The sequence below is a fragment of the Nannobrachium achirus genome (assembly GCF_963921795.1).
Source record: "Nannobrachium achirus genome assembly, chromosome: 15".
Classification (NCBI taxonomy): Eukaryota; Metazoa; Chordata; class Actinopteri; order Myctophiformes; family Myctophidae; genus Nannobrachium; species Nannobrachium achirus.
The window spans coordinates 29,433,189-29,456,612 of NC_137822.1; the positions used below are offsets into that span (position 1 = coordinate 29,433,189).

General features: G+C 41.0%; 1 protein-coding gene across 1 annotated transcript in view; it reads right to left on the reverse strand.

Moving 5' to 3' along the window:
* phf24 (PHD finger protein 24) overlaps positions 1-22,262 on the reverse strand; it is a gene marked incomplete at both ends in the record, with an annotated part of 31,625 nt that extends 9,363 nt beyond the window's left edge. The window contains 4 exons of the mRNA XM_080742747.1: positions 1,175-1,253; positions 11,978-12,163; positions 21,403-21,584; positions 22,043-22,262. Coding sequence (XP_080598873.1) covers positions 1,175-1,253; positions 11,978-12,163; positions 21,403-21,584; positions 22,043-22,262 — 667 coding nt within the window. The remainder of the gene's footprint in view (positions 1-1,174; positions 1,254-11,977; positions 12,164-21,402; positions 21,585-22,042) is intronic.
* Positions 22,263-23,424: the final 1,162 nt, after the last annotated feature.

Below are 23,424 nucleotides of genomic sequence, written 5' to 3' on the forward strand. Positions count from 1 at the left end.
TCTGTTCTTGAGAGACTACTATGTCAGTGGTTCTCAAACCTTTTCATGTGAAGGACCCCCAAAATTATATTTATTTGGCCACGGACGTCGGACACCCATCTCAAAATATGAGTTACAAACGTTTGCTTTGAAAATACATATATATTCAAAGATTTGCACACATTTTCACGACTTTTTCAAAAATAGCAGATCTACAAGCTCGCAGCGCGGCACTCGGTGCCACGCTGTGAGCTTGTATATCTGCTATTTTTCACTGCATTCAATAATTCTAGGCCTAAATGGGTAATTAGTCACCAGGCAGCTCTCCAGATATAATTAACTTAGGGGTTATTTCTTACAAAAGCAGTAGCCATCTCCCATTGATTGCCTTCCCTCTGAACCGCGGCGAAATCGTAACACGCGTAAGATGCGGGCCGAGCCGAGGCAAAATGATGGATTAACCTCAGCTGAACGAGGCAACGAAAAAAGAAATCAAGAAGTGTTATAACCCTTGTAATGGGGGTCTGCGGGAGATTTTCTGGGAGGTCGATGACTATCTGATCGGCATATTTGTCACAAAGGGGCTCAGTCTCAGTTTGCTGCTAAATGCCATGCATGCGGAAACGGCTATTAGTGTGGCACGGAGCGGCCAAGGAGCAGCATGCCAGCATCAGCAGATGCATCATTTTCAGGAATACAAATTTATAGGGTGGCAAAAAAAAAGTAACCACTTAGAGAAAATTGCAGATCTACAAGCTCGCAGCGCTTTGTGATGACTTGTGAAAATAGAAACAAACTGAGGCCGTGGATTGATGTGCACTCAGTGGCAATCTAAAGTGAGATGAATCTGCAAAAGATGTTCAGAGGTGGAGGAAAATATGCATATATATTAAGAACTAAATTTGAGGTTAAATGTGAACTGTAGCGTGCGGCAACTTCCATCCACTGGAATTCCAAATGCTGCGCCCCCGATCAGCAGGTCACAATGATTCATAACTTCAGGAGATTTGATTTCCATATTCCAAGCAATTTTAAGAACAGTGATTAAAGGCAGGCTAGAGACCTGCCTACATGCAAACTGACTGGCGTAAATTGCCTGACTCATCAGCTACATCCACAATGTATGACTCGCAGGTGCTTTTATGTGGTCGGCTGTATTGTTGAGTTGAAGAGCTGCTGTGAAGCGTAGTCTCACCTGGGATGATCTTACACTGCTTGAACGTCTCCATTAGGCTGTACATCTCTTCCTCCGTCAGGAGCAGATTCACATTATCCTGCGGAGAGGAGAAGGGATAATGAGGAGAGGAGGAAGGAGAGCTGAACCACATGATCCCTAGAGGTCTGGGCATGCCATGACAGGAGAGCATTTCTATGAACATTATAGGCAAACATTAGGAGGAAATAGGCGAACATTCAGCAACAAAACTAAGATTTACACTTATAGAGCGGCTAGTTTTGCTATTTGACATACACTACAAGGAGTATAATGGGGGAGAGGTATGCAAGGCTTTCACAATCTCCTCCTGTAGAGGACTGTCAAGGCCAAGAGGATGATGGTGCATAACTGACTGTTCAATAATTGAGTGTTCTAATTATGTGGAGTGAGCTTCAGACTTAAGAGTTACACGTGCAATTAGCCATAAGCTCATATAAGGTAAAACTATTTCCATCAGGATATCATGCTGCTTCTACTCAGCCTTTCATTAGAATTAATGAGCCATTCAATTTTGTTCATAGCTCAGTAATGACTGGCATTTTCCTCAGACCGTTATTATTACCCATAGCAGAATGAGAGAGTCACATATTTTCACATAAACTGAATTTGACTTAGTTGGTTGCAGTGTAGATTCACAAAATACTACAAGGTCAGGATGCTTTTCAGTACTGTATATGCGTCATCAACAATGTTAGTAAGTGTGAATTGCACATAAATATTGATCTCAGAGTTAAGGCCCATTCCCACTGGGCCAGATAACAGATAAAAAATCTCTTTCTCCAGATATTTTTCCAGTCAAAGTGGATGGTAGATACAGATAAAAATAAAAAAATTAAAATCTGCCACAGATAAAAGAAATATCTGTGGCAGATATTTTTTTTATCTGTATCTACCATCCACTTTGAATGGAAAAATATCTGGAGAAAGAGATTTTTTTTATCTGTTATCTGGCCCAGTGGGAATGGGCCTTTAATGCGACCGAAGCTTGCAGTGTATTATGAGAAACGTCAAAGCTTGTCCGTGTCCGTCTGTCCATGTAGACGTGTAGACATTTCTTTTTGTCTATGGGTTAGCCGCTCTGACATCATGCTCTGATGTCACTGTGATGTCAGGGGAACCACTCTACCAGAATGGGTTTGCCGCTCTGACATCACGCTCTGGCTTCACTGTGATGTCACACTAACAGAATCCATGTTATGCCCATATATGGAGTTCCCTGATGTTTTCAATATTAATGATGCCCTGTTAGAGAGATCCCTGTGATGCCAGGGGGAACAAATCCCTTTTATGCCCATATATGGAGATATGGAGATCCCTGTGATGCCAGGGGAACAAATCCCTTTTATGCTCATATATGGAGATCCCTGATGCCCACAACCCTGATGTCCACATCACTGTGGCGCGACCTCGCCCTGAGGCGTCTTACTAGTACTATAATACTGTGGAAATGTAAACCATCTGTATATGGATTCCTCCTGAGGCTGGTTGCTGTGCGATGCATGGCTGGTGTCAATAAAGAAGAGGAATTACGTATTATAACGTGATGTTGTGTTGTTTTTTCTTCTTTTTTTTTTACAAACTACTGTACCTACAGTACTTGTAGCATCTTTCTCTGAATCCCTGGTCTATCAAAAGAATTGTCACCAACAGACTTTGATATTATATGAATAACATTCAAATTTGTTCTAAATCTGCCTATTTTGTCAACAGCTGCATGAGCACAGCATAGGAAAAGCTGTTCAGTTCTGGATAGCATTGGACTCCAATTCTTGGATTGCAAGTAGCCTTATCTATCTATAAATGCGAGAAGTCTCTGCGTGTCTGTCTGTCTGTCTGTCTGTCTGTCTGTCTGTCTGTCTGTGTGTGTGTCTGTAATCCGCGTATCTCGAGAACCGTTCGTCCCACCGGCTTCAGATTCGGCACGCGCGTTCCCCGCCGTGGCACGGAGTGCAGTGCCGGGTCTCGACCCGACCCGACGCGCGGTTTTCCCGAACCGGCGAGAAACGTTCGGAATCTCCTTATGCGGGGTTGATTGTTGACATCAGGCTGTTCCGGAGGAAATCGGCGAAAACTCTGACTCATTGTGACATCACTTCATAAAAGGCTCTGACATCACGTACGCCACATGAGTCAACAAAAAATCTCTGTGAGTGTGTATGTATGTATGTAATCCGCGTATCTCGAGAACCGTTCGTCCCACGGGCACGCGCGTTCTCCATATATGGGCATAAAATGAATGCCCCCATATATGGGCATAAAATGGATTGCAGACAGACAGATACAGATATCTCCATATATGGACATAAATGGACAGAGGCAAACAGATGGTCAAAGATCTCCATATATGGGCATAAAATGGACGCAGACAGACAGATACAGATATCTCCATATATGGGCATAAATGGACACAGGCAAACAGATGTTCAAAACGGGTCCTATGACAACAGGTATAATGAGGTTTGCATTAAAGGGGGAACCGGCACTGTGTCTGCAACACAGTTGGAGGCACAGACAGATACTCCATATATGGGCATAAAATGGACGCAGATAGACAGATATCTCCATATCTGGGCATAAAATGGACCCAGAACTATACTGCAGTGATCTCCATAAAATGGACGCCGACAGACAGACAGACAGATACAGATATCTCCATATATGGGCATAAATGGACACAGGCAGACAGATGGTCAAAACGGGTCCTAAAGGGCGGGGCATTCATTCCCTATTTACATTGTTCCGAGTTGGCCAGGTCGCCGACTAGACGCTGGGCCGCCCTTCTAGTCTGCTTAACTGCTATACATTGATCATTGTGTGCGTGCGTGCGTGCGTGCGTGCGTGCGTGTGTGCATGCGTGCGTGCATGTGAGAGCAGGTGCTGGAACACTTTGCAGTCTTGACTGCTACTCATTAAATCATCAAGAGTACATAGGATGTCCTCTATGTAAATATGTTAAAGTTAATTATGTGGTTGCGTCAAGGTCTTCATACAGGTAGACTGGAAGCAGAACTCAGATATTGTACTAGATACAATGTTTTATCAATGGAATGTACATACAGCTTCAATTTGAGCCCAAGAATCAGCTTACACCCACGTGAGATTCATCAATCCCAGTGTTTTGGTAAAGCTTTGATAAATCTGACAGCTGAAACCGACGTCATTTAAATAACATGCTTGGAAAGGCAGTCATAATCTGAACGTTTATGGAGTGATTGATGAATGAATGCATACACGTTAATGGATGAAGGCTGGTGTGTGCTCTGTGCTGGGATAGTTACAGTATCTCTGATCTCCCACGGCCCAACTCTACAGCATGAAGAAAGATCACCTGCACTGGGCACAGATTTGGAGCATCAGGTTTCTATCCTTTACCCAGTTTGCACATACTGTAACTCAAGAGGACGTAGCTAGGCAAAAATGTATTACAAAAGAAGAAAGAACACATCGAAATAATGTATCAAAATGTTGTGCTTCAGTGCCGAAAGCAGACAAGACGACAGCACTGGTGCTGATGGCTATCTATCTTTGCTACAGGCTGCCCACTGCCCAGTGTTCTACAAGTGACATTTATATTATCTGTGAGTGCTGGTTTTCCTCGACTGAGACCTTACAAGTGGTTTAAGACTAATTCAAAGATTGAGTCGTGCTTGTACTGTTTCATGTGCCACGGTGTGTCTTAGAAATCACTAGGCTACATAATTATCTAAACACACAGGGGTAGCAACTGTGCACTGTCTGTATGTGCTGTTATTTGTTAGAACTAGCTCTTACCCGTTCAAAGATATGAGCTCCAAAATGATGTGCAGTGTGTGGGTTATGGGATGTGCACTGTGCATACAGTATATGAGGGATGGAAAGTAACTTTAACTGGTGCTTGCATGATAATATGTAGGAGCATCAATGTAAGAAATACCCGTTTTGTTTAATGGCCTCATTACAGCTATATAAAGTACCAAAGGAAAAACACCTAGGTGATATTAATAAAAAGGGAAGACAAAGGTACAGTAGTTACATTGCAAAACAGGGGATTTACCCGAAAATATATGTTTTAATTTGTTTAATCCCAGTGGGACAGAATCCTCTTTGCAGATTCTTTTATAGTGGTAGTGGATGGGATTTTTTTTCCCTTCATAGCCTCATTACAGCTATATAAAGTACCACAAAAAACACATCTACGTGATATTAATAAAAAGGGAAGAAAAAGGTACAGCAATTACATAGCAAAACAGTAGTTTTCCCCCGAAAAATAAATGTTTTAATTAGTTTAATCCTCTGGATCAGAGATAGAAAGAGAAGCGCATTGCATCTTGGGTACTAGGAAGAGGACAGAGAGAATGTTTCTCCTCACATAATAGGCTGGCTTTTCGTAATTCTGCCCATTTAAATTATATGTACCCAATCGTGACTCTTAGACCATTGATAAGGTACATGTGAACTAGTTTGTTGAAGCTTATTCGTTATGATGAGCGAGATCGCTTGACGCTTGCCGTCGCTATCACCGTACCGGCCGATCTCCGTGTCGCGCACTGCGGACAGTTGTTGAAAGCCACATTCAATATTCTCCACTGCACAAACTCCACCCCCGATAGCAAAAAGTGAATGTTTTTTTCTGGTTGGCCAGTCAGGGAGTCTCAGGGACCAATCAGAAGGCTGACAAACGGTCTATTATAGAGGGTTTAAGACAAGTGGTACCAGATATGCAGCTCGGCAAATAAAAAAGGTGAATTGATCCCAGTGCATGACAGAGGACGATATCACGATAAATTAAATCTCCACGATACGATTATCATAAGTGTTTTTTATCACGATAAACGATAATATCGCTTATCGTCCCATCCCTAGTTTGTTTACACATTGTTATTCACATCTACATAAACTGTAGATTCAGACTGCATGTATGGTTGAATGATAATATTTGGTAGCATGAAGCCAGACTAACGTGTGAAATATATTTCCGGGAGTTTGATGTTATTTGGACTCCACAAGCACACATCATGGACAACTAAATCAATAACATATTTTGGTCAGTATTGCAGATCCCGACAGTCATATTTGGCACAAAAGAAAAAAGTCATAGCACCTACAGCTACAGTGACATGTAAGACGGATGTACACAGTACAAAAAGCAATCCAAGCATCCAAATTGTCATAGACACGCCAGCCTACTTTGACCCTCAGAACACATCCACTATTATTATCACAGCGCTCTCAACCTCTTGTCCCACTCCCCAGGCTGACAGTACAATGGAAGAGAGAAGATGAGCACTCGTCAAAAACGTGGTTCACATAAACATTCGTCTAGGGTGCACGGCTCAGGCAGATAATGAATGTAGAACAAGGATGCCAGCACTCACTTTAGAATGACTTCTTCTTATTTATTAAAAGTTTTCCCCCAGCAACCGCCAATAAATGTGGACGTTTCGGCCCGACAGGCCTTCCTCAGCATGAAAACTCAAGTAAAACGGCGAGTTTACAGTCTGAGGAAGGCCTGTCGGGCTGAAACGTCCACATGTATGGCGGCTGCTGGGGGAAATCTTTGAATAAATAAGAAGAATTCATTCTAAAGTGAGTGCTGGCGTCCTTGTTCTACATTCATTGACAGTACAATGCTCACAACGTGCGTCAAATAGAAAGACCTCACTGAGGTTCCTATAGTTCCTCTGAATAGCATACTGCATTATGCCTCATCCATTATAAAACAGTACTGTAGTAGTGACTCAGTTTTTTGAGAAGTTCATCTCAAAAACAAGCTCACAACGCCTTGTAGATCGGCTATTTTCGGCAAATAGCTTTGGTGTAGAGGGGAAAAAGAGCAGACTAAGTACAGAGTGAAATGTCAAATTTATTGTATTAACGGTTCAAGAATCCAAAATTCACTGATAATTGTGCTGTTATTGTGCTATCAAAAGATGAAACTATATGGAATCTGTGAAAATGTTGTGGGGTCCCTGCTTCATCTCTATCTCAACTAAGGGGTCCTTGGACTGAAAACATTGAAGACCCCTGCTGTTTCAATAATAGATGCTATTGACAATGGATCTAAGAATCATTCTGTTTCGCTGCCGTGCCACTGTAGTTCATGCATGTAAGATACAGTAACTATCATTTCCTGCACAGAAATCCAGGTCAGGATCTGTTTTGCAAATTGTCAAGATATATAGGCCTGGCCTACCTGATCAAAAGTCTGTCTCTAATGCAACATTTACGAAACTCAAGATCCACTTTGATCGTTACGTTGGTCAACCAGAACCAGAAGAATTTATCTTCAAGGTGCAAGCCTTAGTTTTGTAGTAATGGAGAAGGCTGAAACAAATCCACGATTGATTAACCATCACCATCACTGCACAGAAAAGTTAAGCAAAGTAATTTGCATGGTCCATGGAAAATTAATTAACGTAAGGAAAATAGATTGCTGATCGACCCTGCCAATGGTATTATCTCTAGAGTAATGAATTTATATTGTTCAACATCAAAACTTCACTTTCCATAATTTTCACATATTTCATATAATCTGTGTGACCTTATAAGTATGGAGAGGATTTATTCACTGCATCAAGTCAGTTGGAAAGTAATTTCTCTGTGGGTGATTTTAAGATCCCTCATGGAAATACGCCAAATGATGCAATTTGCAAACGTTTTCATGGTTCTTTGTGCAGAAAACCGTGTTGATTGTCACTGCGGCAGACAGATGGGTAAAGTATGCACTGCGAGACCGACAGAGGCTATACCCTGATTGTGTGTGTGTGTGTGTTGTGTGTGTGTGTGTGTGTGTGTGTGTGTGTGTGTGTGTGTGTGTGTGTGTGTGTGTGTGTGTGTGTGTGTGTGTGTGTGTGTGTGTGTGTGTGTGTGTGTGTGTGTGTGTGTGTGCGTACATGCGTGCGTGCGGATACTGGGAAGAGAGGCAATAGACCTTCCAGTGGGATGTCCGTCCACTGTGGGAATAGCAATGGGTGGACTTCCAGGCCCATGAGGAGAACTAGAGAGAGCTCTTTAACACAATACGAACTGTGTTTCCTCTGGTGATCCTGCCTAGGACATAAACCCACGGACTAGTTGTTGGAGGGTTCCGACAACTAGGGATGCCCAAAGGCTAGCCTTACATTAAGACGCATTCTGCCGAGACCTACGCATTGTGATGTTGGGGCGACGGCAGAAGTGTCTTACCGACTTGTCAGACAGGTCGGGGGCATGGTCGGCAAAACTGCAATTGCGGCTCTACACATGCACAAATGCGAAATATAGCACACCGCCGAAGTTCTGCAAGATGTATGCGACTTCTTAGGAAGCCTAAGAGCCGCAATTGCAGTTTTGCCGACCATGCCCCCGACCTGTCTGACAAGTCGGTAAGACGAATCTGCCGTCGCCCCAACGTCACAATGCGAAAGTCTCGGCAGAATCCGTCTTCTTAATGTAAGGCTACCCAAAGGCAGAAATACTGGCAAAGTATTGTGATGTCTCTGCTGCCAAACATGAGGGAAATTCTGCTACTCTCGCTCTCTCTCTAGGCCTATATATATATATATATATATATATATATATATATATATATATATTAATAGCAATAGCATGATTCATCCAAGGTATAGCAAGATTTAAATCTGGAACTTTGCTGTGCACTGTAGCTCTCCCTATCCTGATTGACTCACAATGACAGAGCAAAGGGTAATCTTTTCAAACCTTTCAATTGCTTTACATGCAGTCTCACTAACCACCAGTCAAACCTTTCCGCCCGATTCTTTTGACAGCAGTTCTGTCTTGACAGCAGATCTACAGTATGCTATTAGGCCTAGATCTTCTTTGCTTGAATGAACTTTATGCTTTGTGTGTGTATATTGTGCGTGCGTGCGTGCGTGCGTGCATGCGTGCTTGTGAGAAAGTGTAAGAGTGTGTGTGTGTGAGAGTGTGTGTGTGTGTGTGTGTGTGTGTGTGTGTGTGTGTGTGTGTGTGTGTGTGTGTGTGTGTGTGTGTGTGTGTGTGTGTGTGTGTGTGTGTGTGTGTGTAGATAGATAGATACCTTTATTATCCCAAGGGGGAAATTCAGTTGTCCAGTAGTAGCACAGCAGTATACAGTTATTTACAAAGTTACAGAGACGTAAGAAAAAATAGATAAGAGGGGGAAAAAAAAAAAAAACAAGAGCAGCACAGTACCAATAAAGAGAAGGTGCATCAGTAGAGGGGGCGAATAAAATATAAGTATATATACATAAAGTGTCTTGCAAAAGAGACCATTAGCAGTCAATGCTAGTTAGTGCAAACAAGTATCACACTGTCATTGTTAAACAAAGCAAAATACTCAGAAACTACCAACACAACCTAATAGTGCAATGTCAAAAATCAGTGTGAAAAAAAAAAAAACAGCTCAGAGAAGAAGAAACTAGGAAGCGTGTCACCGCAAGACGCACATGAGCACTCTTCCTGGAAGGTCCTTAGAGGTCAAAGTCAATACAGCAATACTTCGTTAGAGGTCAAAGTCAATACAGCAATGGTTCCGTCAGTCTAAGTCTAAGTCTAAGTGTGTGTGTGTGTGTGTGTGTGTGTGTGTGTGCGTGCGTGCGTGCGTGCGTGCGTGCGTGCGTGCGTGTGTGTGTCATCCTCTGAATATGTTGTACTGTATATGTCTCTGCCTCAGAGACATGTTTTTAACAAAGACAAATGTGTGTGCATTATTTAGAACACTGTTTCTCACCTAAAAAGTTTGGGAACTGCTGCTTTAGATGATTGATGTTACAGGCCGGGCGGTCACATCAAGTAGCCTACGAGATACACACTGGAGCCACGCCGTTTCTATGTGGATCTCGAGATCCACATACATTCCTAGTTATCTGTCCCAAGACATTATTGAATTAGGTTTAGTGTATCATGTTGCCTCTTCATGGAACTCATTGAAAACGATTTTAATCAGTGGAGCTTATGCTCCGTTGGTGAATTAAAACAGTTTATGACAGAGTTTCAGGCTAAGTCAATAGTGCTGGTCTCATTTGAAAGAGACCCCTTACCAAGAGGTGACATGACTTGATGGTCAGATAACTATATGGCTATAATAAATAGCTTTCCTCTGCTTTCTGCCAGTAGTGAATATCAATATTCACTACTGGATTTATAGCATATTATAGCTTTAATCATCTTTTCTTTTATTTGCCTTCCATCCACTCCATTCCCCATAACATTGCCAGAAGCACAGTGAAAGAGAGTGACGGCTGTGACGCTCCTCAAATTGTGTGAAAAAGCTCCCTCTCACGCACTCAAGCTTGGCAAATGATTCTGACGCTCGCAGGGAGAGAGAGAGAGAGAGAGAGAGAGAGAGAGAGAGAGAGAGAGAGAGAGAGAGAGAGAGAGAGAGCAGGGGCGTCAATTGGGTATGGCAGGGGTATGCAGCTGCAGAGAATACAAGTTACTTTAAAATATAAATCCATGAATGTCTCATTGTCTATCTGTGCTGGTTATGTTGTTAAATTGCAATAAAATAACTACAAATGCAAAATGTAACAAGGTATTATAATCACCACACTTTTATTCTCCCCATCTTGATAGAATAGTATATTCCCAGGTTCCGCAGGTCAGCTGCACAGGTGCAATTCATTATTGTTAATTGTGGCAGTTTAGCTGCACTTGAACAACTGTTCCAGACTGCCATATCCAGCCCAAGAAACCATATAATTTTTTTGGGAAAGAAATAGAATGTACTTCTTAAAATAAATGTATCATGCCTGTTGCTAAGGTACCGGTATGGCAACATGACTGGTGTCTTGCACGCGCGATACCTGCCATACCTTACCTTTTTCTGAACTGACGCCACTGAGAGAGAGAGAAAGCCATACTCCACTCCTAAGGGGTTATTCAGCATAGAGCCCTCTTTGGCTGTTTACGCTTGAAATGAAGCAGATTGCACAGAGCTGTGATCAGCAAAGAGCCATTGATTCTGACATTAGCCTTCCAAAAAACCCTGGTGAGACTCCAGAATCCAGGCGGTAGTTTTGCAAATAGAAATATGCTTACAAGTGCAGTGCTTCAAAACGTTGCAGCACTTGATTGAAATAGTGTATTTTAATTAGTACACAGCAATTGTGCAGCACAATACTGGGTATCATTTTGCATTCATCACATATTGTACTCTTACAGAAACTGGCATGTGTTTGCATGTTCAGCACATGGCTCTCCAAGAAGGTGCTGAGGGTCGTGAAAGTCATTGTACAAGCACACAGTACAGTACAGTACAATAGACCTGGTTCTCAACATGGGGTCCAGGGACCCTTATGGCTTCCTGAGGGGTTCCAGGGGGTCCCCATAATGACTGGTAGTTAGAAACCAAATGGACCTTAAGGGCCTGTAAATCCAATGCACCAGTGCACAAATGGAAACAAATGGACCAGATTGGTTCCATTTTGAGGTCTGTGGCCTAAAGGCATACAGTATCAAACTGTGGCTCCTTGAAATGAAAATGTTAAATATCACTGCTGTAATGTACAGCAAGTACATCATAGTACTATAGGGAGAGATACCAGACATTAAAAAAAACTGTGTTGTGAGCTTGTAGATCTGCTATTTTCAAACTCAAGTGCGGTACATTTTGAATTCTGGACTTTTAGTTGTAACAGAGTATTTCTACATTGCTGCATTGATAATTTTACTTAAGTATAAAATGTGAGTACTTTTTACAACACTGTTGGCTACGGACATACACAGCCCGTGGCCCGTGATTGGCTACGGGCGTAAACAAAGACAGACAGTACAATACTAACAGGGCAGGACAGGACAGTTTAGCAGTGGTTAGTGCAGACTCACACAGTAGTAGCAGCTCCAGCCTGTAACCGTGTGGGCCGTGTCTCTCATCTCCTGCAGTGCTTCGGCCCGGAGGTAGCCCAGCTCCCTGAGGCAGCCGTCGTGGAACATGCGTGTGCAGATCCTGCAGGGGTACAGGTCATCGGCCGTCCACACTTCACACACCTCACACATCTCATCGCAGGGTGGCTGGGGAGATGAGGTGTGACAAGAAAGACATTTCAGATAAGACATGACATGGACATTATGCCATGACAGTAAAAGTCTGGGCGTGACATGTGAGAGACGCTCGATTTGACCTCAAAGTTGCAAAGAAGAATGGTTTACACAAAAACACATTAAAAAACACATTGAGTGCCATTGATTAAACAATGATTTAATCGCCAGTGACAGGTTTTTTATAGTTTTTTTCCTTATTTCCGAGGCTCCTTGTAATCCGAGTAAATGTAATAAGAGTATTTCCGCTTCCTGGTATTTTCTTTCACCCAGAACAGAAAAATTACAATCGTGGTCATCTGTGCTTTTGTTACGGTCAGTAGAGGAGGGCTTGTTTTAAACCAAAATTTGATCTGTAGTTAGATTTACGAGATGAATCTCGATGAAGGAAATTTTTGAGAATTTCATAACACTGGCCTGTATGGAAAACCCATAGAGTTATAATAAATATAGAGAGGACACAAATATCCCCGCCCGTCCACTTGCATTGAGTTGCTCACCCAGCGCATGAGGCGTTTTCACCCCTCCATCCGGGTAGTAAAACGTGACGTAGTGGGTCTACTGTGACGCATTTTGCGTCATCGAATTTGTTCATGGACGCGCTTGGGCGCAAAGTCATGAACGAGCACTGCCACTGTGAACGCGCTGGAGCTCAAGTCATGAACGAGCGCCGCGAGTACGAGCTCTGTTGCTCAGTTGAGAAACGCTCTCTAGTGGGGAAGAAAGGGAAACGCCGCCCAGTACAGCTCCTCTCCCCCGTTTGAGAAGCACTCTGCTCGGATTAGATCTTACGATACATCCCGCTGGACTGAGGCATCGCCTGGAAGTGTAACTCCACGTTGAATTAATTAACCATTGTGTATTTCATGGTTTAACCTAGGGGGTCCGCGGGGACACTGCAGGGGGTCCGCGAAATTGTTGAAAAAAAAAAAAAAGGTTATATATTTTTTATTTTTATTTAAAAAAAGAAAGAAAAATAATAATTTGTCTTTAAATATAACAAAAAGACATGATTCTGTCTCTTTTGAATAGCTTGTATACATGATTATTGTGCAATTGACAGATTGTTAGTGATAGATATTTGACTGCACAGGTGTTAAAATAATGTGATGGAATATGATCAAAAAGATGATCTGGCTGGCTGGGAATTGGCTGGGAATGTATTCTGTTGTTTCAGAAATGTATTTTCAACATGGTATGAACAATGTATAATTATAATAAAGCTCTATATTCTGATAGCAATCATTACCATAAGAGTATGTGTACAGCAACAGGTGTCTGTATCTCCAGCTGTATAAACTGAAAATGATTTTAGGTGGGTTGACAATTTTATCACTGTACACTGATTGAGTGTACAGTGAGTGCTCCAGTTCCAATGTTGCATGCTCACTTGTTTATCAACTATCATGACATAAGTTCTTGCTTTGGATAGAAGTGGTATTTTGGACTCTCCCATTATTTACAACAGGGGTCTTCAACAGGGGGTCCGGGACCCCTAGGGGGTCCTCAGAGTTACTATAGGGGGTCCTCCAAATCTTTGTGTGATAGAAACTTTTTTCTATTCCACTTGAACCCTAGTGTCCTTATTCTGAGAACTTTAGACAAAAATAGCCGATCTACAAGCTCACTGTGAGCTTGTAGATCTGCTATTTTTGGCAAAGGGCTTTGGTGTAGAGGGGAAAAAGAGCAGACTAATTACAGTTTGGTGTAGAGGGGAAAAAGAGCAGACTAATTACAGAGTGAAAGTGAAGCTTATTAAGTATTGACGGTTCAAGTGGTTAAATATCTGAAAACACAAATTGACATGAATCCAAAATACACTGATGATTGTGCGGTCAGGCGATTAAACTATATGGAATCTATGAAAAGGTTGTGGGGGTCCCTGCTTCATCTCTATCTCATCTGGGTCCGTTGCCTGAAAACGTTGAAGAAACCCTGATTTACAATATCAAACTGTGTTGTCATTCAGTGTGGTAATCTTAGCATTTTGCATGGATTCCTTGGGTGAAACGAGTCATAGTTAAAGTTACTGGTCTGTTCTAGACAAGCCTAGAGTTGTGTTCTGTTCCAGAAACAAGTTTAAATATAATTCATATAGTAGCTACAGTCTGAATTGAAATAGAGTATTTTTATTAGATGACAGTGTGTTGACATATAGAGACATTCTTTGAAATCCACATTAGATATTATATATATATACTCTATGCATTAGATGCACTTTGTCCAAAATGAATACATTTAATTACGCATTTGTAAGTGTCACAGACAGAGTGATGGAGACAGGCCATGAGACAGACCCACTTATAACTCTATGAGACAGACAGGCCTACTCAGAAATGGCTTTCGCCTACTTGTGGGTTATCAAACCATGTATGTATCGCATTTAAATACCCATTTTGATAGTAAATCTTCATTAACATTTCACGTAAAGCTTCTATTTAAAAAAAAGATCGGACTTTTCAGAACCCAATGCAAAGTCAATGGCAGACAGCCTCTGTCAAGATGACAAAACGCGAAAATCGTAATAACTAATACTAATGAGTAAACCAACAGTTTTATAAGAACAATATTGTTGTAACTAAGAGATTCGGGAAGGTATCTATATTTAATAAACACAGAATAAGAAGTAATAAGAAGAAGTCGCTATGGTTATTTCCTGGTTTAATGCGGTCTGCGGTGCGGTGCTCTCCGCTCCGGAGAGGAACAGAGGATTCAGCTGTCTGGAGTGGAGGGGGTGGAGCCAAAATGCGCGTTCATGAGATTAGACCCAACTGCAGTACCTCAAAACGGCCAACATGTCCTTTTGGTTTCAGGGCGCCCCCAGGGTTCTGGGCATAGAGTTATAATATTAATAGAGAGGACACATATATCCCCGCCCGTCCACTTGCATTGAGTTGCTCACCCAGCGCATGAGGCGTTTTCACCCCTCCATCCGGGTAGTAAAACGTGACGTAGTGGGTCTACTGTGACGCATTTTGCGTCATCGAATTTGTTCATGGACGCGCTTGGGCACAAAGTCATGAACGAGCACTGCCACTGTGAACGCGCGGGGCTCAAGTCATGAACGAGCGCCGCGAGTACGAGCTCTGTTGGTTTAGAACGCTCTCTAGTGGGGAAGAAAGGGAAACGCCGCCCAGTACAGCTCCTCTCCCCGCTTGAGAAGCACTCTGCTCGGATTAGATCTTACGATACGTCCCGCTGGACTGAGGCATCGCCTGGAAGTGTAACTCCACGTTGAATTAATTAACCATTGTGTATTTCATGGTTTAACGAATTAATTATTGGGTTTAATATATTTTTGATATTTAGTGGTTGTATTTAACATGATTTTTATATTTACGTTGCATATATGTGATTAGCCTTCTAAAGTGGGGTCTTCAACAGGGGGTCCGCGACCCCTAGGGGGTCCGCGGGGACACTGCAGGGGTCTGTGAAATTGTTGGAAAAAAAAACGTTAGCCTATATCTTTTTTATTTTTATTTAAAAAAAGAAAGAAAAATAATAATTTGTCTTTAAATATAACAAAAAAAACATGATTCTGTCTCTTTTGAATAGCTGGTAGCACTTTACAATAATGACCTGTTATAAAGCATTTATAAACATTTATAACACATTAATAAGCAACTTGTAGATGAGTAATAATGAATGAACAAGCGGTTAATACATGTTTATTTAAACATTTATAACTATATTTAATAATCATTTATAAATTGTTAGTAACTAGTGAACTATTCATGAATAAGCCATTTATAAACAATTATAAATATATTTTAAATCATTTGTAACCAAAGTTATTTAGTATTTATAAGCTATTTAGAGATAAATAACTAATCATTTACAAGCTATTCATATACATTGGTAAATGTTTAGTAAAACATTTATAACCCTTTTTATGCCTTTGTAAATGATTATTAAAACATTAATAACACAGTTATAAGTTATTTGTAGATAAGAAACTAATCATAGACAAGCTATTTATATACTAATTCATTATTTACAACTGTCTATTTATGTGGCCTCCATTTTTGTTCATGTTTAACAAATGCTTTGTAAAGCATTCCTAAATTATCTATAAATCATTGCTAGATGTTATCAAGAGCCCTAATGTAAAGTGAAGACACTTCATAATCTACAACTGTCTGTTAATAATGTGGCCTCCATTTTTGTTCATGTTTAACAAATGCTTTGTAAAACATTCCTAAAATATCTATAAATCATTGGTAGTGTAAAGTGAAGACCACGTTAACAGACAGTTCATGTTTAACAAATGCTTTGTAAAACATTCCTAAAATATCTATAAATCATTGGTAGTGTAAAGTGAAGACCACGTTAACAGACAGTTGTAGATTATGAAGTGTCTTCACTTTACATTAGGGCTCTTGATAACATCTAGCAATGATTTATAGATAATTTAGGAATGCTTTACAAAGCATTTGTTAAACATGAACAAAAATGGAGGCCACATAAATAGACAGTTGTAAATAATGAATTAGTATATAAATAGCTTGTCTATGATTAGTTCCTTATCTACAAATAACTTATAACTGTGTTATTAATGTTTTAATAATCATTTACAAAGGCATAAAAAGGGTTATAAATGTTTTACTAAACATTTACCAATGTATATGAATAGCTTCTAAGTGATTAGTTATTTATCTCTAAATAGCTTATAAATACTAAATAACTTTGGTTACAAATGATTTAAAATATATTTATAATTGTTTACAAATGGCTTATTCATGAATAGTTCACTAGTTACTAACAATTTATAAATGATTATTAAATATAGTTATAAATGTTTAAATAAACATGTATTAACCGCTTGTTCATTCATTATTACTCATCTACAAGTTGCTTATTAATGTGTTATAAATGTTTATAAATGCTTTATAACAGGTCATTATTGTAAAGTGCTACCGAATAGCTTGTATACATGATTATCCTCTCAGCTCTGAGTACAAGCTGCCTACTGCCTACCACAAGCTGTAGTTGTAGTTTCATCATCTTTCAGGTACAGATATTTGACTGCACAGGTGTTAAAATAATGTGATGGAATATGATCAAAAAGATGATCTGGCTGGCTGGGAATTGGCTGGGAATGTATTCTGTTGTTTCAGAAATGTATTTTCAACATGGTATGAACAATGTATAATTATAATAAAGCTCTATATTCTGATAGCAATCATTACCATAAGAGTATGTGTACAGCAACAGGTGTCTGTATCTCCAGCTGTATAAACTGAAAATGATTTTAGGTGGGTTGACAATTGTATCACTGTACACTGATTGAGTGTACAGTGAGTGCTCCAGTTCCAATGTTGCATGCTCATTTGTTTATCAACTATCATGACATAAGTTCTTGCTTTGGATAGAAGTGGTATTTTGGACTCTCCCATTATTTACAACAGGGGTCTTCAACAGGGGGTCCGGGACCCCTAGGGGGTCCTCAGAGTTACTATAGGGGGTCCTCCAAATCTTTGTGTGATAGAAACTTTTTTCTATTCCACTTGAACCCTAGTGTCCTTATTCTGAGAACTTTAGCCAAAAATAGCCGATCTGCAAGCTCACTGTGAGCTTGTAGATCTGCTATTTTTGGCAAAGGGCTTTGGTGTAGAGGGGAAAAAGAGCAGACTAATTACAGAGTGAAAGTGAAGCTTATTAAGTATTGACGGTTCAAGTGGTTAAATATCTGAAAACACAAATTGACATGAATCCAAAATACACTGATGATTGTGCGGTCAGGCGATTAAACTATATGGAATCTATGAAAAGGTTGTGGGGGTCCCTGCTTCATCTCTATCTCATCTGGGTCCGTTGCCTGAAAACGTTGAAGACCCCTGATTTACAATATGAACCTGTGTTGTCATTCAGTGTGGTAATCTTAGCATTTTGCATGGATTCCTTGGGTGAAACGAGTCATAGTTAAAGTTACTGGTCTGTTCTAGACAAGCCTAGAGTTGTGTTCTGTTCCAGAAACAAGTTTAAATATAATTCATATAGTAGCTACAGTCTGAAATAGAGTATTTTTATTAGATGACAGTGTCTTGACATATAGAGACATTCTTTGAAATCCACATTAGATATTATATATATATACTCTATGCATTAGATGCACTTTGTCCAAAATGAATACATTTAATTACGCATTTGTAAGTGTCACAGACAGAGTGATGGAGACAGGCCATGAGACAGACCCACTTATAACTATGAGACAGACAGGCCTACTCAGAAATGGCTTTCGCCTACTTGTGGGTTATCAAACCATGTATGTATCGCATTTAAATTCCATTTTGATAGTAAATCTTCATTAACATTTCACGTAAAGCTTCTATTTAAAAAAAAGATCGGACTTTTCAGAACCCAATGCAAAGTCAATGGCAGACAGCCTCTGTCAAGATGACAAAACGCGAAAATCGTAATAACTAATACTAATGAGTAAACCAACAGTTTTATAAGAACAATATTGTTGTAACTAAGAGATTCGGGAAGGTATCTATATTTAATAAACACAGAATAAGAAGTAATAAGAAGAAGTCGCTATGGTTATTTCCTGGTTTAATGCGGTCTGCGGTGCGGTGCTCTCCGCTCCGGAGAGGAACAGAGGATTCAGCTGTCTGGAGTGGAGGGGGTGGAGCCAAAATGCGCGTTCATGAGATTAGACCCAACTGCAGTACCTCAAAACGGCCAACATGTCCATTTGGTTTCACGGCGCCCCCAGGGTTCTGGGGGCTTGGGAAAACCGGATTTCCTGATTGTGTTATCTCCCGTTGCATTGTGGGAACTTTTCTCACTTTTTTTTTTTTTTTTTCTCTTCAGTCGTGACTGCCTCATACCGCAAGTTACGGTTTAACATAAAACCTTATCAATTTCGTCAATCTCACCAACGGTACTCTGCGACATCAAAGAGTCGCTCGCCAAAAATGTCGTTGACGGCATCCAGTGAGTTAAAATTGGCTTAAGTGTTTTCCCCAAAAACACACAAGTACTGATCTGCAAAGAAAATAACCGATTCATTTTCTTTAACATGTGCCAGCCATGTCAAATAGTGCCAGGCAAAATGTTTGCATGCTATGATGGTCTGGCAAATGTCAAAAAGGTGATTGTAGGCGATTGTATTGTTGAATCACACACGCACGCACGCACGCACGCACGCACGCACGCACGCACGCACGTATGGTACATGGTTGTAATGTTTACTCCCACACTGTAATCATAAACAATTTTATAAGCACATTGTAAATGATTCCTATTTTTAGGGCCAGATGTGAATGATATATTATCAATGTATAGTCCTGCAAATGATAAGAAAGGGTTGTAGACTGTACCATATAGCCTCGAGGATTTCTCTGCAATTAGCTAGTTTATTGTAAGGCCAATTAGCTGACCAATGGTGTACGTTTCTCACTCAGAGACATTCGTGTTAAATCATTCACCTAGTTGTTACCAATGGTCCAGGCTGCTGCTGCTGAGTTTGAGAGGTGCTCATTTTTACTCTGGATGGCGCTGTTCGCTAGCTTATGGGTCACCAATTATTTCCGGGGTCCCGAAGATCACCTGACGCGTTGATGATGTTACCGGACGTTAGGGGGAAAAAACACTATGGCAGTGGTTCTCAACCTTTTCAGGCCGCGACGCCCAAAATAAGCATATTTGAACTGGGGATCCCCCCACCCTACGAGCACTAAGAGTTGAGGCATTACATTTTGTACAACAGTTCTATTGGGAAAATAGCCTTGCACAACGCCTCACGTTGAGAGGCGTTGTGAGCATGTCGATCGGCTATATTTTCTCAATTTCTGCCTCTAATATTTGACAATCTGGCTAATGTTTCATTTGTCATTTTAGAGGTATTAAAAAGTCCTTAAATTGTCACTTTAGAAATGTGCAAATACCCTCTATACACTTAAACAATGTTATCAGTCAATGAATTAATAGGGTCTGCACCATTCTTGCCTTCCAGCCAAAACATTGTTGGCAATTAGTGTTCTCATCAATTTCCACTCTAGTATTGAAAGCAGTGCAAAATGGAAACATTACAATCTGGTATACGTATACAGAGTTGTTGTGAATTGTCTTACATAATATATTATTCTCATTATGTTGGGCCTAGTGCTGCTTTTGCCATCGTTCGTCATAAGGAAGGTTTTATTCATTATTCAAGTACCGTACAGTATGTATGGAAGAAAATTCGCTGTATTGTTAAATAATCAACATCCTCCATGTATTTTACCTTTAGGCAATGTTATTTGTCACCATGCTCAAATTATAAATAGTATGCTGATTGTGCAGGTACAATGTACAGTAGGCCTACAGTATGTCCATTCAACTCAAGCTCTGCATGCCCTCTCTGCTGCAACCAACTCTCTCTCTCAGACATAAACAAATGGATGAAAATAAAGGTTCTTAAACTCAATGAAGACAAAACTGAAATGTAATAGTTGGACCAAAACGGGGAGGGAATTAATTAAATAATATTACATGAATCTCAATCTCACATCGACAGAGTAACAAAGTGTGCTTTCTTCCCTCTCAGAAACGTAGCCAAGTTTAGGCTATTTGTAACTCAGGAGGATAAGCCAGTTAAAAGCACGCTTTTAACTGACTTATCCAAGATTTTAATTGACAGATTGCAAGTCATACCAAACACTGCTGCAAGGAGTCTCTCAAGAACTAATGATGACGAGATGTTATCGCTGCCAGTGGCAATAGGTTAAGAACAAGGGAGCATATAACTCCAGTCCTGGCTCCAACAACTCTATTTATTGTGAGCAGACGATGGTAGATGATTAACTTTCACACTTTTCTTTTTCTAGTCTTCTAGTAAGTAGCCTATAAATGCATCATCAGAAGGACAGCAAGATGTCATTGGAATGAGCTCCTTAGCCCACGCACTGACTAAACAGAACATCTGGCCACTTTACATTATGTCCATTATGTCCATTAGTCATCGTGACCCTGGACATGGCCGTCTATATGAAACAACTTCACTGGTCCACCCACAAAATGCTTACTCTCACACATTAGCAAAATGACTTGCTGGTTAATGCGTGTGAAAAATACCTGTCTTTAAAGGAAACAATTCAAACCTGTCCTTTCTCACCTTCAACTCGATTGACTGCTGCATTTTGCCATCGAAATATGACCGGTTACCACATTTGCAGCCACCACTCAATCAAGCACTGAACAATCTCAGTTCTGCCGTCATTCCATACCTGCTCTCTCTTGCCCAACTCCACCTCAACAGGCTGGTCATCATCTGCGTCCCTCTTAGGACGCACAAAGGCAGGGGGTATGAGTTGATGGCTTTTCTCCAAATCTTCGGGCTCCACTCCTTTCCCGTCCCTTAGTCTTGACCACGCCTCCTGGTTGGCCTTATATTCTTCTGTGGTTTGTGCTGGGGCCTGCTGGGCAGGGACGTTAGAGGAGAATGTTAGAGAGGCAGGGGATGAAATCTCTAAAAGGGCCTTTTGGTGAAAACATAAAAAATAGCAGACCTCCAAGCTCATAACGTGCCGCGCTGCGACGCGTTGTGAGCTTGGAGGTCGGCTATTGTCGTAGCGTGATACCACACTAAACTATGCATGATCAAGTCAATACTGGAGATGTGGCGTAACGGCATGGATTTCTACACAGAGAGGGCAATTCTTTCATAAGATGCTCCATTCAAGTTCAGGACAGTTTGGACAAGGCAATTCTCTTGAATGCTGCCTTCAGGTATGACATGGAAAGAGGGCGTTTGCATTTCTTTCCCCCTAGTGAAAACTTCATTCATGGTCTGGTCTGGTGAGGGCACTTTTTACAGACGGATAAAAGGGCAGGGGATCAAGCCGCCTTTGATGTCTATGTGTGCACGTGCCTGCTGCTGGGAGGTTGAAGGCACAGCGCCGTCTTCTGTTCCATTGTGCTCTGCCTCCTCGCCGTTCTGGGCGGAGCCGTCCGCAGGCCCCTCCCCTTCCACTGCGGTTCCCTCGGCTGGGGAGCGATCCTTCACGCTCTGCTGGAAGGCGGACACTACGGCGTTGCATTTCTGCACCTTCTCCACCTGTTGCTTCTTCGACATGAGCACTCCCATGGCTGGAGACATGAAAGAGAGAGACGGACAGAGCTGATTAGACTGGACTAGTGTCTTTGAATATTTTTGGCAAGATTTTATAAATGTCTTCCAAATCCTTCTTCTAAATCAGTGGTTCTCAAACTTTTTCATGTCAAGGACCCCCAAAATTACATGTATTTGGCCACGGACCCCCATCTCAAAATATTTAGTTCCAGGGACCCCCAGAAGTGAAATTTGAGTTACAAATGTTCACTTTAAAAATACATAAGCCTACCGGTATATTCAAAGATTTGCACACATTTTCACGACTTTTCAAAAAATTGTGGTGCTGTGAGCTTGTATAGCAGCTATTTTTCAATAGCTAAAGTATAAAATAATTCCAGGTCTTAATGGGTTAACCACTCGTAGAGGCGAAAAAATCGCTCTGTAGTTCTGAGGTGGGGTCTAGCGGCCGTTCGCCTTTTACGGCAGCCCATTAGGGACATCTCCGCCATTATGAAAGACAGACCAAAAGAATTGTCGAGAGATACAAATAAGCGATTGTCGTGGACTCGATATGAAAAAACGAAACCAAAAATGGTACCAGTCGTTTTTGGATATCATAACATCTAGATTCTAGATTAAGGTAAGACAACACCTTTCATAAAATTCCAGGCATTCTTGTGAAATGGACAAGAAAAGAGAAAAGTCCCTAAATGTTTCACTCAACTAGAGACTAATGACAATCTCCCATGTAGCTTTCACTGCTAAAACAGGGTGGAGACAATGGGGGATAAACAATAGATGGGCAGAGAGTGGGTGACAGACAGGTTTCTTGTTTTCAAACATTACTGGGTGCACACATTCAGGGTACAAAACCACTTTGACTGAAACACCACAGCTAATCTTACTGCACGATTACTAGAGTTAGCTAAAGAGCAGCAAGCTGCAGTGTGTGATAACGTGACCTCACGTACGAGTCTGTCTCATAGGGACGTGCAGAGAATGTTAGAGAGGCCTTTTGGTGAAGATCTCGAAAATAGCAGACCTCCAAGCTCACAACGTGTCGCGCTGCGACTAATAAGCTCCGTTCCAGATACCATGTTGTTAAGAGTGCTGCGTTCTGCCCCTGGTTGATCAGAAAAAAAAGGAAAAAAAAGAAAAAAGAAATCTATACAGTATTGTGCCGGTCACAAGTTGG